The sequence below is a fragment of the Bufo gargarizans genome, chromosome 2, assembly GCF_014858855.1.
Source record: "Bufo gargarizans isolate SCDJY-AF-19 chromosome 2, ASM1485885v1, whole genome shotgun sequence".
In the NCBI taxonomy this organism is placed as follows: Eukaryota; Metazoa; Chordata; class Amphibia; order Anura; family Bufonidae; genus Bufo; species Bufo gargarizans.
The window spans coordinates 42,588,089-42,602,351 of NC_058081.1; the positions used below are offsets into that span (position 1 = coordinate 42,588,089).

The window sequence follows — 14,263 nt, forward strand, 5'->3', positions numbered from 1 at the left end:
CTACCATACACAGACCCCAGGTGTATACTACCATACACAGACCCCAGGTGTATACTGCCATACACAGACCCCAGGTGTATACTGCCATACACAGACCCCAGGTGTATACTGCCATACACGAACCCCCGGTGTATACTGCCATACACGACCCCCGGTGTATACTGCCATACACGGACCCCAGGTGTATACTGCCATACACGGACCCCAGGTGTATACTGCCATACACGGACCCCAGGTGTATACTGCCATACACGGACCCCAGGTGTATACTGCCATACACGGACCCCAGGTGTATACTGCCATACACGGACCCCAGGTGTATACTGCCATACACAGACCCCAGGTGTATACACAGACCCCAGGTGTATACTGCCATACACGGACCCCAGGTGTATACACAGACCCCAGGTGTATACTGCCATACACAGACCCCGGTGTATACTGCCATACACAGACCCCCAGGTGTATACTGCCATACACAGACCCCAGGTGTATACTGCCATACACAGACCCCAGGTGTATACTGCCATACACAGGACCCCAGGTGTATACTACCATACACAGACCCCAGGTGTATACTGCCATACACAGACCCCAGGTGTATACTGCCATACACAGACCCCAGGTGTATACTACCATACACAGACCCCAGGTGTATACTGCCATACACAGACCCCAGGTGTATACTGCCATACACAGACCCCAGGTGTATACTGCCATACACGGACCCCCGGTGTATACTGCCATACACGGACCCCCGGTGTATACTGCCATACACGGACCCCAGGTGTATACTGCCATACACGGACCCCAGGTGTATACTGCCATACACGGACCCCAGGTGTATACTGCCATACACGGACCCCAGGTGTATACTGCCATACACGGACCCCAGGTGTATACTGCCATACACAGACCCCAGGTGTATACTGCCATACACAGACCCCCGGTGTATACTGCCATACACGGACCCCCGGTGTATACTGCCATACACAGACCCCAGGTGTATACTGCCATACACAGACCCCAGGTGTATACTGCCATACACGGACCCTAGGTGTATACTGCCATACACAGACCCCAGGTGTATACACAGACCCCAGGTGTATACTGCCCATACACAGACCCCAGGTGTATACTGCCATACACAGACCCCAGGGGTATACTGCCATACACAGACCCCAGGTGTATACTGCCATACACAGACCCCAGGTGTATACTGCCATACACAGACCCCAGGTGTATACTGCCATACACAGACCCCAGGTGTATACTGCCATACACAGACCCCAGATGTATACTGCCATACACAGACCCCAGGTGTATACTGCCATACACGGACCCTAGGTGTATACTGCCATACACAGACCCCAGGTGTATACTGCCATACACAGACCCCCAGGTGTATACGGCCATACACAGACCCCAGGTGTATACACAGACCCCAGGTGTATACTGCCATACACAGACCCCCGGTGAATACTGCCATACACAGACCCCAGGTGTATACTGCCATACACAGACCCCAGGTGTATACTGCCATACACAGACCCCAGGTGTATACTGCCATACACGGACCCCAGGTGTATACTGCCATACACGGACCCCAGGTGTATACTGCCATACATGGACCCCAGATGTATACTGCCATACACGGACCCCAGGTGTATACTGCCATACACGGACCCCAGGTGTATACTGCCATACACGGACCCCAGGTGTATACTGCCATACACGGACCCCAGGTGTATACTGCCATACACGGACCCCAGGTGTATACTGCCATACATAGACCCCAGATGTAAAGTGCCATACATATACCCCCAGGTGTATACTGCCAAACATAGACCCCAGCTGTATACTCCTGTTGCATGGACTCCAGGTGTATACTCCCGTACATGGACTAAAGGTGTATACTGGCATACATAGACCCCAGGTGTATACTTCTGTACATGGAATACAGGTATATACTGGCATACATGGACCCCAGGTGTATACTGCCATACATGGACTACAGGTATATACTGGCATACATGGATCTCAGGTTTATACTGCCATACATGGACTACAGGTATATACTCCCGTCTGGGGTTGACTGGCCATAGACCCTACAACAAAATTTCCTGGTGGGTCGATGTCCATGGGGCTGCCTGAGCACTCCTAACGGCCGGTGGACAGATACATAATAATCTGATGCTCCCAGCATTAATTAAGGCTAGGAGCATCTCAGTCCACAGGTTGCTGATATGACAGTATTTTATGTTCAGAAGTGGTGTTTGGTTCTGCTGGGGCGGTATATTGTGCTGCACTACATGAATCCCAGGTATATACTCCCGTACATGGACCCCACATGAATCCCAGGTATATGCTCCCATACATGGAACCCGGTGTATACTCTAAACATGGACCCCAGGTATATACTCCCGTACATGGACCCCAGGTATATACTCCCGTACATGGACCCCAGGTATATACTCCCGTACATGGACCCCAGGTGTATACTCACATACATGGACCCCAGGTGTATACTCACATACATGGACCCCAGGTTTATATTCCCGTACATGGACCCCAGGTATATACTCCCGTACATGGACCACAGGTATATACCCCCGTCCATGAACCCCAGGTGTATACTCACATACATGGACCCCAGGTGTATACTCACATACATGGACCCCAGGTTTATACTCCCGTACATGGACCCCAGGTATATACTCCCGTACATGGATCCCAGGTATATACTCCCGTACATGAACCCCAGGTGTATACTCACATACATGGACCCCAGGTTTATATTCCCGTACATGGACCCCAGGTATATACTCCCGTACATGGACCACAGGTATATACCCCCGTACATGAACCCCAGGTGTATACTCACATACATGGACCCCAGGTTTATATTCCCATACATGGACCGCAGGTATATACTCCCATACATGGACCACAGGTATATACCCCCGTACATAAACCCCAGGTATATACCCCCGTACATAAACCCCAGGTATATACCCCCGTACATAAACCCCAGGTATATACCCCCGTACATAAACCCCAGGTATATACCCCCAAACATAAACCCCAGGTATATACCCCTGTACATAAACCCCAGGTATATACTTCCGTACATGGACACCAGGTATATACTAAGTACTAGTGTTACCTGGGCACAGGACTAGTGGGGGATGAGCTGGTTGCTGGGGTCTCTGGGGTTTTGTGCTTCTCAGTTTCTTTCGGCTGGTCACTGGTTGCGAGCGGTAGTTGTATATCAGTCTGGGGTGATGTCAGCCCCTCACTGGCCTCATGATAGTCACTTTCTGTGCTTTCACTGTCAGACGGATTCTCCATAGTTCCAGAATCTTCTGATGACGCCATGTCCATTCTACAAGAGACGTGACCACTATTACTTCTGAACACCGAGAGTTCATCTTTTATCACCATGTTGTTTTCAGGCTAATTTGGTGAACACAACATTATGTTCTGCTGATTATGTTTTTCTGATACAGAGCTCCAAATTCCCTGCATAGACATACCATGCTATAACCTACTGCTGCCACTAGAGGGAGTGCTGATGCTAACTACATACTGTGTAAGCAGTAAGCTACCATGCTCCCTCTAGTGGTGACTGCAGGAAACTATGCAGAGATTTGGAGGGCCAACCACTATCAAACTTTGTTAAGAAATGATTTGACACAAAATGTTTCACCTATTTAAATATGAATAAAAATTAAAGGATGACGAATGTAGCAGCAGTGGCAGGAGGAGTGGTGTCTGGATAGATAGGGGAGCAGTAAATCGTGGAATGGAATACACCAGCAGCGTGGACTGAACATGAGCTGCAGTTGTGTAGCTTTGGCCTTGAATCATTTCCAAATAGCGAATGGTTGACTTCCTGAGTTTATTAAGGGGTCCCATAAATTCTAGTCAGAGTGCATCCTAATGGTGCCACTGGCCTCCTATAGCAATGGCACGCCCACCCACGACAACCAGTGGTCGCACAGTTTCGCGGTAGAACTGCACAACTCTTGGTTGCCACAGATGGGCATGGCTTGGTCGTACACGTCCAGCCACACCGTCAGGCCGTACCCTTACACTTCTGTCACTTACTCTCCATTAATTCCAGAATATGTAGATTTCATTTCCTGTTCATTCTGAGCGATTCCTTTCCCCGAAAAATCTGAAGAAACACCATAAAACATAAGATTATAGAGGAGCCCCAACATGTCTGTCATAAATTAACAAGGAGTCAACCAAATATTGAGAATTCATAGTCAATTACGTCTAAATATGGATTCCATATCAACATCAATATCTACAGCCTTTCAGGCTCCATGTGAGGTTTTATGTGGAGGACATTGATGTCATTGATGGTTTCAGTCCACTCAGGGTCTTCATGTCAACACTACATCAGAAGGTCCTACTGATCTCTCAGTAGTGCAGCCTCAGGCTTTGGACCTGTACCTTCATGCCATCAGATCTCAGCACAGAAGGAAGATATTTAGATTAGACACGTGGACAACTGGTGGCCTGCAGGTGCTACCTCCATCTCCATCTCCTGCTGAGTACCAGTGGGTATGGCCAGATGGCATGGCAGGTTTCATGTGGCCATGCCTACCCACGTGTGGAAGCCAACAGGCGCACGATTTTGGAAAATCTTGTGGTCATTGTCTGAAACGTGATGGAGGTGGTTTGGCCGTGTGTGACCATCTGCCCATACCAATGATGAATAAGGCCAGCAGGTGGCAGCAACACATAGGAATGTTACTTCCTGCTCATATTTTCTTTTTTAGTCAGATCATTTTTAGTAGCATTTTTACAAACATTATACAGTGGGATGCGAAAGTTTGGGCATCCTTGTTAATCGTCATGATTTTCCTGTATAAATCGTAAGTCACACCACAAATTTCCCATTACATTCAGGTCTGGGGACTGAGATGGCCATCCCAGAACGTTGTACTTGTTCCTCTGCATAAATGCCTTAGTGGATTTTGAGCAGTGTTTAGGGTCCTTGTTGAAAGATCCAGCCCCGGCGCAGCTTCAGCTTTGTCACTGATTCCTGGACATTGGTCTCCAGAATCTGCTGATACTGAGTGGAATCCATGCGTCCCTCAACTTTGACAAGATTCCCAGTCCCTGCACTGGCCACATAGCCATGGCCTCCATGCAGAACGCCCCTTGTTATGGCCGAATAACTCAATTTTAGTTTCATCAGTCCACAGCACCTTATTCCAAAATGAAGCTGGCTTGTCCAAATGTGCTTTAGCCGACCTCAAGCGGCACTTTTTGTGCTGTGTGCGGAGAAAGGGCTTCCTTTGCATCACTCTCGCATACAGCATCTCCTTGTGTAAAGTGCTCCGAATGGTTGAACGATGCACAGTGACTCCATCTGCAGCAAGATGATGTTGTAGGTCTTTGGTGCTGGTCTGTGGGTTGACTCTGACTGTTCTCACCATGCGTCGCTTCTGTCTATCTGAGATGTTTCTTGGTCTGCCACTTCGAGCCTTAACTTGAATGAGCCTGTGGTCTTCCATTTCCTCAATATGTTCCTAACTGTGGAAACAGATGGCTGAAATCTCTGAGACGGCTTTCTGTATCCTTCCCCTAAACCATGATGGTGAACAAGCTTTGTCTTCAGGTCATTTGAGAGTTGTTTTGAGACCCCCATGTTGCTCCTCTTCAGAGAAAATTAAGAGGAGGGAAACTTACAATTGACCCCCTTAAATACTCTTTCTCATAATTGGATTCACCTGTGTATGTAGGTCAGGGGTCACTGAGCTTACCAAGCCAATGTGAGTTCCAATAATTAGTTCTAAAGGTTTTGGAATCAATAAAATGACAGCAGTGCCCAAATTTATGCCCCTGCCTAATTTTGTTTAAACAATTATAGCACACTTTCTGCAAATCCAATAAACTCCATTTCACTTCTCAGATATCACTGTGTGTGTCTCCTATATGATAGATTTATCTGACATTTTTTATCATAACAACCAACGATTTATACAGGAAAATCATGATGATTAACAAGGTTGCCCAAACTTTCGCATCCCACTGTACATAGAAAAAATATAGAAAAGAATAAGAAAATACAGAAGCCTCCCCATTCCCCCCACCCCTCATACAAATGTGAGGTGGAGACAGCCAACTTCCTACTCATATTTATAAGTAGAGGAATGCTGGGAGAGGAGGAGGCCTTGGCATTCTACATGGAGGAAGTAGGGTTGCCACTCGGCCGGTAACTCACTGGTCAAGCTGGTAATTTAGTGCCCCTGCCTGTATTAGGACTGTTACTAATGAGCGGTTTCATTGTGGAGCACTCATTACTACAGCCTTTAACTCTCGCCTCTGTGATGACGTCTCGCAGGTCTGGGGAGCACTAATAGGGCCATTAATATTACTGAGGGCCACTAATGGGGGCATTATTTATTCTGGGGGCACTAATGGAGGCATTACTATTACTGGGGGCACTATTGTGGGGCATTATCAAATCTGGCGGGCACTAATGGAGGCATTAATTTTACTAGGTTGCACTAATGAGGGCATTATTAATACTGGGAGCCACATTATCACATAGCAACCTAACACCCAGTGCTAAGTCGCGCTCCCACAGCCACACAGACGGTATCCTTATTTTGCGGACCTCAAAGTACATATACAGTGGGATGCGAAAGTTTGGGCAACCTTGATAATCGTCATGATTTTCCTGTATAAATCGTTGGTTGTTACGATAAAAAATGTCAGTTAAAACTATCATATAGGAGACACACACAGTGATATCTGAGAAGTGAAATGAAGTTTATTGGATTTACAGAAAGTGTGCTATAATTGTTTAAACACAATTAGGCAGGTGCATACATTTGGGCACTGTTGTCATTTTATTGATTCCAAAACCTTTAGAACTAATTATTGGAACTCACATTGGCTTGGTAAGCTCAGTGACCCCTGACCTACATACACAGGTGAATCCAATTATGAGAAAGAGTATTTAAGGGGGTCAATTGTAAGTTTCCCTCCTCTTTTAATTTTCTCTGAAGAGCAGCAACATGGGGGTCTCAAAACAACTCTCAAATGACCTGAAGACAAAGATTGTTCACCATCATGGTTTAGGGGAAGGATACAGAAAGCTGTCTCAGAGATGTCAGCTGTCTGTTTCCACAGTTAGGAACATATTGAGGAAATGGAAGACCACAGGCTCAGTTCAAGTTAAGGCTCGAAGTGGCAGACCAAGAAAAATCTCGGATAGACAGAAGCGACGAATGGTGAGAACAGTCAGAGTCAACCCACAGACCAGCACCAAAGACCTACAACATCCTCTTGCTGCAGATGGAGTCACTGTGCATCGTTCAACCATTCGGCGCACTTTACACAAGGAGATGCTGTATGCGAGAGGGATGCAGAGGAAGCCCTTTCTCCGCCCACATCACAAAAAGTGCCGCTTGAGGTGGGCTAAAGCACATTTGGACAAGCCAGCTTCATTTTGGAATAAGGTGCTGTGGACTGATGAAACTAAAATTGAGATATTTGGCCATAACAAGGGGCGTTATGCATGGAGGAAAAAGAACACAGCATTCCAAGAAAAACACCTGCTGCCTACAGTAAAATATGGTGGTGGTTCCATCATGCTGTGGGGCTGTGTGGCCACTGCAGGGACGGGGAATCTTGTCAAAGTTGAGGGACGCATGGATTCCACTCAGTATCAGCAGATTCTGGAGACCAATGTCCAGGATTCAGTGACAAAGCTGAAGCTACGTCGGGGCTGGATCTTTCAACAAGACAACGACCCTAAACACTGCTCAAAATCCACTAAGGCATTTATGCAGAGGAACAAGTACAACGTTCCGGAATGGCCACCTCAGTCCCCAGACCTGAATATAATTGAAAATCTGTGGTGTGACTTAAAGAGAGCTGTCCATGCTCGGAAGCCATCAAACCTGAATGAACTAAAGATATTTTGTAAAGAGGAATGGTCCAAAATACCTTCAACCAGAATCCAGACTCTCATTGGAACCTACAGGAAGCGTTTAGAGGCTGTAATTTCTGCAAAAGGAGGATCTACTAAATATTGATTTCATTTCGTTTTTGTGGTGCCCAAATTTATGCACCTGCCTAATTTTGTTTAAACAATTATAGCACACTTTCTGTAATTCCAATAAACTTCATTTCCCTTCTCAGGTATCACTGTGTGTGTCTCCTATATGATATATTTAGCCGACATTTTTTATCGTAACAACCAACGATTTATACAGGAAAATCATGACGATTAACAAGGTTGCCCAAACTTTCGCATCCCACTGTAGTTGTGAGCATGAGACCTAAAAGGTAGGACACAAAAATTTGCCGCAGCATGCTACAGGCTTGTGTTTGGCCAATTCCAAAATATCCTATTCAAGATAACTACTAAAAATGATGGAACAAGGTGTGAGAGCCACATATGAAACCCTGCGGTCCTAAGCAGAAATTCCCAGTACTGGTTACTAGTCATCTTGGATCTACTCACATTTATCTGTGACCATTAAAAGATAATATTTTTGTGGCTGGACTTCCCCTTTAATGACAAGCCATGACAGGTGTAATCTTGGGTGGAGTACAAAAAAAAGAATTGCTGTTGACTACTTCTGATTTCAGTAGTGTGATTCTACATGTCTTAAAGTGAATTTCCACCTTGAACACCATGATTAAATTGTTCATGTATCAGTATAGCGGTAGATTAGTTTTCTATATGCAGATTTCTATATCACCGGAATAGAATAAAATAATAAAGCTTGGGATACCTAGAGGAAGCCTAAGAACTTACTACATACTGTTAATAAATATCACAAAATAATAACAATATGCAGTGAGCTCCCTCTAGTGGTGGCTACAGGCAGACTGAATTTTAGCATGGAGCTCCATGTAGAGTATTTTGGAACTGTTCATCGCAAGCTCCTCCTAATGCTATAAAGAGATATTAAGAAATTAATGTTAGATGTGAAAACCACATGGGGTTAAGATGTGGACAATCACTTTAAATGAACAATAGGCAGCTATTGTATGTGTCAAGTACCTATGCCCTGGTGGCATATAGCACAAGCGAGTGTCAGCTTGTTATATGTATGGAATCTTCTACATACAAAATTTTGGGGTATTAATGGAGAATGACACGCACTTACTTGCCGACCATTTGGCAGTGTCTCTCTCTCTGTCCAGCAGCTGGTGCTTCGGTCTGTGCAGTGGTGTTGGGGGAGATCGGACCCACACTTGCACCAGCCTTACAGCTGTTTCTGAGAGGTTGCCATACCAATCAGCCAGGCCCTGGCTGGTCAGCTTGTCAGAGAGACTGGACACCAAGCAAATCAGGACTCTGGCTCAGCATGCCATCCAATCAGAGGGCTAGGTGGGGGACCTAAATTAGGCACTAACTCTTGTCAGTGCCTGTGATTTTGTAGGTTCCTTGCTCCATTTTTCTTTACAGTGCTTTGTGCAATTTACCTATTCTTGATTATATATTATTTCTCTACCTGCTTTGGCTTGGCTCCTGATTTAACCCCTTGATTTTTAATTTGTCTTCTACTAACTCTCCAGAGTTTAACTCTACGAGCTGGCTACTCTTCTATTTTCCCATTGGGTCACTGGGTAAGGTCTGCTGCGAGCTTGCACCGCTTTCCTGTCGCCTTACTCCACAGACATAACCTGGGCCCCTAGCAGCCAAGTCCATCCAGACTTTGGGTGGGCTGTGGTGAGAACTTGGGTGTAGCCTTAGATCTGCTAACCAAAGTGGTGTTGAAAGATTGGCAGGTTTGACTTTAGTGATCTCCATAGTTTACTTTACATAGAGTTTGAGATTTAACAATTAGTTACTATAGTAGATAATTCATGGCCATGTTACCTGCGCCATCTTCATTCCCTGACATTGAGCCACCCGCAGTAGTTTCAGCTCCCTGAAAGTTTTGGTTAACAAAAAGACTAGTAGATGGCTCTTCTCTTTGATTGTCGGAGTCAAGCCCTGAAGACACAAAGAAACAATAGCAGGAAATGCTGGACTTACGCTGTATACATATCACGGTGAGGCCTATGTCTTAATATGTAATCACTATGCACTGTTTTGGTCCTCTTATAGAGGTCACTACCACTAGTCCATCACAAGTCCACCACTCACCTTTCTTCTCCTCAATATTTTGCCCAGTGATGCTGATCTTCTTGACCAAATGGACATGGACGGGAGGTCCAGTCGAAGTAAAAAGTGGTTTCTCCATCACCTCTCGGCTCTTGTAGACTCTCTCCTCATCTTCTCTAGTTTTAAGTAATCCTACTCCCCTACCTTCCAGATCTCGTGACCTTTGTAGCTGAACTCCAAGTCCAACCTCAGTGCTGGAAACGACCTCACTTCCTCGCTCCACCCTTGCCACTTTTACTGCATCAGCTCTCACATCTTCTTTCTTATCTCTCTTTAATGTGTCTTCACCTCTCGACGCACGTTCGGCTTCCTCTAGTTTGCGGTTGGCGTTTTGAACCTCGGTCAGTGCTCGGCTAAGCTGTCGTTCCAATACTGCCACTTTAGCCGATAACGCTTGAACCAGAAGCTTTTGTTTGTCTGCCTCTAGCTGTCTAGGTGGACCATGAGGCATGAGGTCCACTTCTCTCACCCAAACGCCTACACTGCAGAATTTCTTAACAGGTCTCCCATTGGAAGCCAAACATTCCTTCTTGGCCTCTGTTTCTGATTGTTCCTTTTGACCTTCCGACTCTTTCCTTTCTCCTTCAGTTTCATCACTTAACTTTGCCTCCTCTCCACTTCCAATCTTATGTCTTCCATCCTTTGACTCTTCTTCTGGAATTTCGATGTAGAGTTCTCCTCTGGTCTTGCCTTTAGTGCTTCCTCCTGGATGTCCTAGATATTTCTGGCTCTTGAGTTGGACACTGAGCTGACGTTTTTCCTCCTGGAGCACCGAAATTTTTACTTGAAGTACAGGAATCATCTTAACCTGCTCCTCCAGTTGACGTAATCTCTTCAATGCCACTGCCATTTGCTCCCGTACATGTTGAAGGTGGACTGGAGTTGGAGACACTGGAGTGGACATCCCAGAACTTAGAGGAGTGAAAGAAGACAGCTGCTGACAGGAGGAAGAGGAGGGAAGACGAGAGAGAGATGGGGTCGACATGGAGCTGGTGGATCTGCATCCAAGACTTAGTGGACGAGACTGTCCAGCTTCCAGCTTCTTACTAGCATCCATCAATGTCCTCTCAACCCTTGGATTAAAGCTGCTTGAAGTTTGAGATCCACTCCTAACTTCATATGCCGGGTAAAAGCCTCTACCACAGTAGGAATAAGACGAATGTCGACTGTAAAACAAGATCCGAAATCAGATCCTAATCATCCTGAAATGAGGCTCAAGTTTAATCTATGTGTATACAGTAGATTACCTGTCATTGCTGGCATTGGAGCAGAGGGATTCAGTAGATGTCCACCATGATCCAGTATATCCGGGGCCCCGGGGTAATGATCCAAAGCGAGGTCTGCGGCTGACTGGCACTCGCTTAATGGTGTGCCCTTTTTCTATATCATCAACGTATTTCAAGAAGTCCAGATCCAGTCGGTATCCATACGGAGTCTCCACAGAATATGGTGCATCAGGTTCTTTCATGGTAGATAAAGAATTTGGGACAGATTTACCTGGAAAAAAAAAGAAATGAAATATGTAGATGTTTTTTACTTAATATTCATTACTGTGTAATGCAGTTGACATTATTAAGACAAATACCATCCCTTGTCCATAGGGAGCAGTATTATAGTAGTTATATTCTTGTATAAAGGAGCAGTATTATAGTAGTTATATTCTTGTACATAGGAGCAGTGTTATAGTAGTTATATTCTTGTACATAGGAGCAGTATTATAACAGTTATATTCTTGTACATAGGAGGCAGTATTATAGTAGTTATATTCTTGTATATAGGAGCAGTATTATAGTAGTTATATTCTTGTACATAGGAGCAGTATTATAGTAGTTATATTCTTGTACATAGGAGCAGTATTATAGTAGTTATATTCTTGTACATAGGAGGCAGTATTATAGTAGTTATATTCTTGTACATAGGAGCAGTATTATAGTAGTTATATTCTTGTACATAAGAGGCAGTATTATAGTAGTTATATTCTTGTACATAGGAGGCAGTATTATAGTAGTTATATTCTTGTACATAGGAGGCAGTATTATAGTAGTTATATTCTTGTACATAGGAGCAGTATTATAGTAGTTATATTCTTGTACATAAGAGGCAGTATTATAGTAGTTATATTCTTGTACATAGGAGGCAGTATTATAGTAGTTATATTTTTGTACATAGGAGCAGTATTATAGTAGATATATTCTTGTACATAGGAGGCAGTATTATAGTAGTTATATTCTTGTACATAGGAGCAGTATTATAGTAGTTATATTCTTGTACATAGGAGCAGTATAATAGTAGTTATATTCTTGTCCATAGGAGGCAGTATTATATTAGTTATATTCTTGTACATAGGGGGCTGTATTATAGTAGTTATATTCTTGTACATAGGAGGCAGTATTATAGTAGATATATTCTTGTACATAGGAGCAGTATTATAGTAGTTATATTCTTGTACATAGGAGCAGTATTATAGTAGTTATATTCTTGTACATAGGAGGCAGTATTATAGTAGTTATATTCTTGTACATAGGAGCAGTATTATAGCAGTTATATTCTTGTACATAGGAGCAGTATTATAGTAGTTATATTCTTGTAGATAGGGGCAGTATTATAGTAGTTATATTCTTGTATATAGGAGCAGTATTATAGTAGTTATATTCTTGTACATAGGAGCAGTATTATAGTAGTTATATTCTTGTATATAGGAGCAGTATTATAGCAGTTATATTCTTGTACATAGGAGGCAGTATTATAGTAGTTATATTCTTGTATATAGGAGCAGTATTATAGTAGTTATATTCTTGTATATAGGAGCAGTATTATAGCAGTTATATTCTTGTACATAAGAGCAGTATTATAGTAGTTATATTCTTGTAGATAGGGGCAGTATTATAGTAGTTATATTCTTGTACATAGGAGGCAGTATTATAGTAGTTATATTCTTGTACATAGGAGCAGTATTATAGTAGTTATATTCTTGTACATAGGAGGCAGTATTATAGTAGATATATCCTTGTACATAGGAGCAGTATTATAGTAGTTATATTCTTATACATAGGAGGCAGTATTATAGTAGCTATATTCTTGTACATAGGAGGCAGTATTATAGTAGTTATATTCCTGTACATAGGAGGCAGTGTTATAGTAGTTATATTCTTGTACATAGGAGCAGTATTATAGTAGTTATATTCTTGTACATAGGAGCAGTATTATAGTAGTTATATTCTTGTACATAGGAGCAGTATTATAGTAGTTATATTCTTATACATAGGAGCAGTATTATAGTAGTTATATTCTTGTACATAAGAGCAGTATTTTAGTAGTTATATTCTTGTATATAGTTATATTCTATGTATTATTTTTAGTTAGTCTGCATGGCAGATGTAATCATACAAACACCAGTCACACAGGAATAAGGAACTACAGTGTTAATAATTTTAATGGGCAATTGTGTTTAGTCTGTTTCAATTATAATGATGATGATTATTATTAATAACCCAATTTCCATTTTAGATGTAATCCATGGTGGTTTTGCAGTCAGCGGATGATAAGACTGGACAGTTGATACCTGGAAAGTGAGTCTCCATGTGTAGAACTTGTGCCATCATGTCTTCAGTTTTTTGTGCCAAACAAAAATAAGGTGTGTGCTGTGTCACTGTGCTCTGCAAGAGGAGGACAGAAAAGAAAGGTAGTATAGTTACAATTCACAGACATAACATAACTACTACCGGGTGAAACAGGAGGGATGAGCTATGTGAAATAGAGTTTACTCCTCCTACCACAGGGTGACACAGACAGGAGGGAGGAGCTATGTGACATGGAATCTGCTCCTCCCACCACAGGGTGACACAGACAGGAGGGAGGAGCTATGTGACATGGAGTCTGCTCCTCCCACCACAGGGTGACAAAGACAGAAGGGAGGATCTATTTGACATGGAGTCTGCTCCTCCCACCACAGGGTGACACAGGAGGGAGGAGCTATGTGACATGGAGTCTGCTCCTCCCACCACAGGGTGACACAGACAGGAGGAGGAGCTGTGTGACATGGAGTCTGCCCCTCCCACCACAGGGTGACACAGACAGGAGGAGGAGCTGTGTGACATGGAGTCTGCTCCT

At 43.7% G+C, this 14,263-nt stretch overlaps 1 protein-coding gene across 1 annotated transcript in view; it reads right to left on the bottom strand.

Moving 5' to 3' along the window:
• Positions 1 to 14,263, bottom strand: part of KANK2 (KN motif and ankyrin repeat domains 2) — a 67,226-nt gene that overhangs the window by 12,731 nt on the left and 40,232 nt on the right. The window contains exons 3-8 of the mRNA XM_044278835.1: positions 13,716 to 13,809; positions 11,401 to 11,650; positions 10,136 to 11,319; positions 9,866 to 9,982; positions 4,111 to 4,180; positions 3,167 to 3,385 (exon numbers count right to left, since the gene is read on the bottom strand). Of these exons, the coding sequence (XP_044134770.1) occupies positions 3,167 to 3,385; positions 4,111 to 4,180; positions 9,866 to 9,982; positions 10,136 to 11,319; positions 11,401 to 11,650; positions 13,716 to 13,755 (1,880 nt within the window). The 5' untranslated portion in view covers positions 13,756 to 13,809. The remainder of the gene's footprint in view (positions 1 to 3,166; positions 3,386 to 4,110; positions 4,181 to 9,865; positions 9,983 to 10,135; positions 11,320 to 11,400; positions 11,651 to 13,715; positions 13,810 to 14,263) is intronic.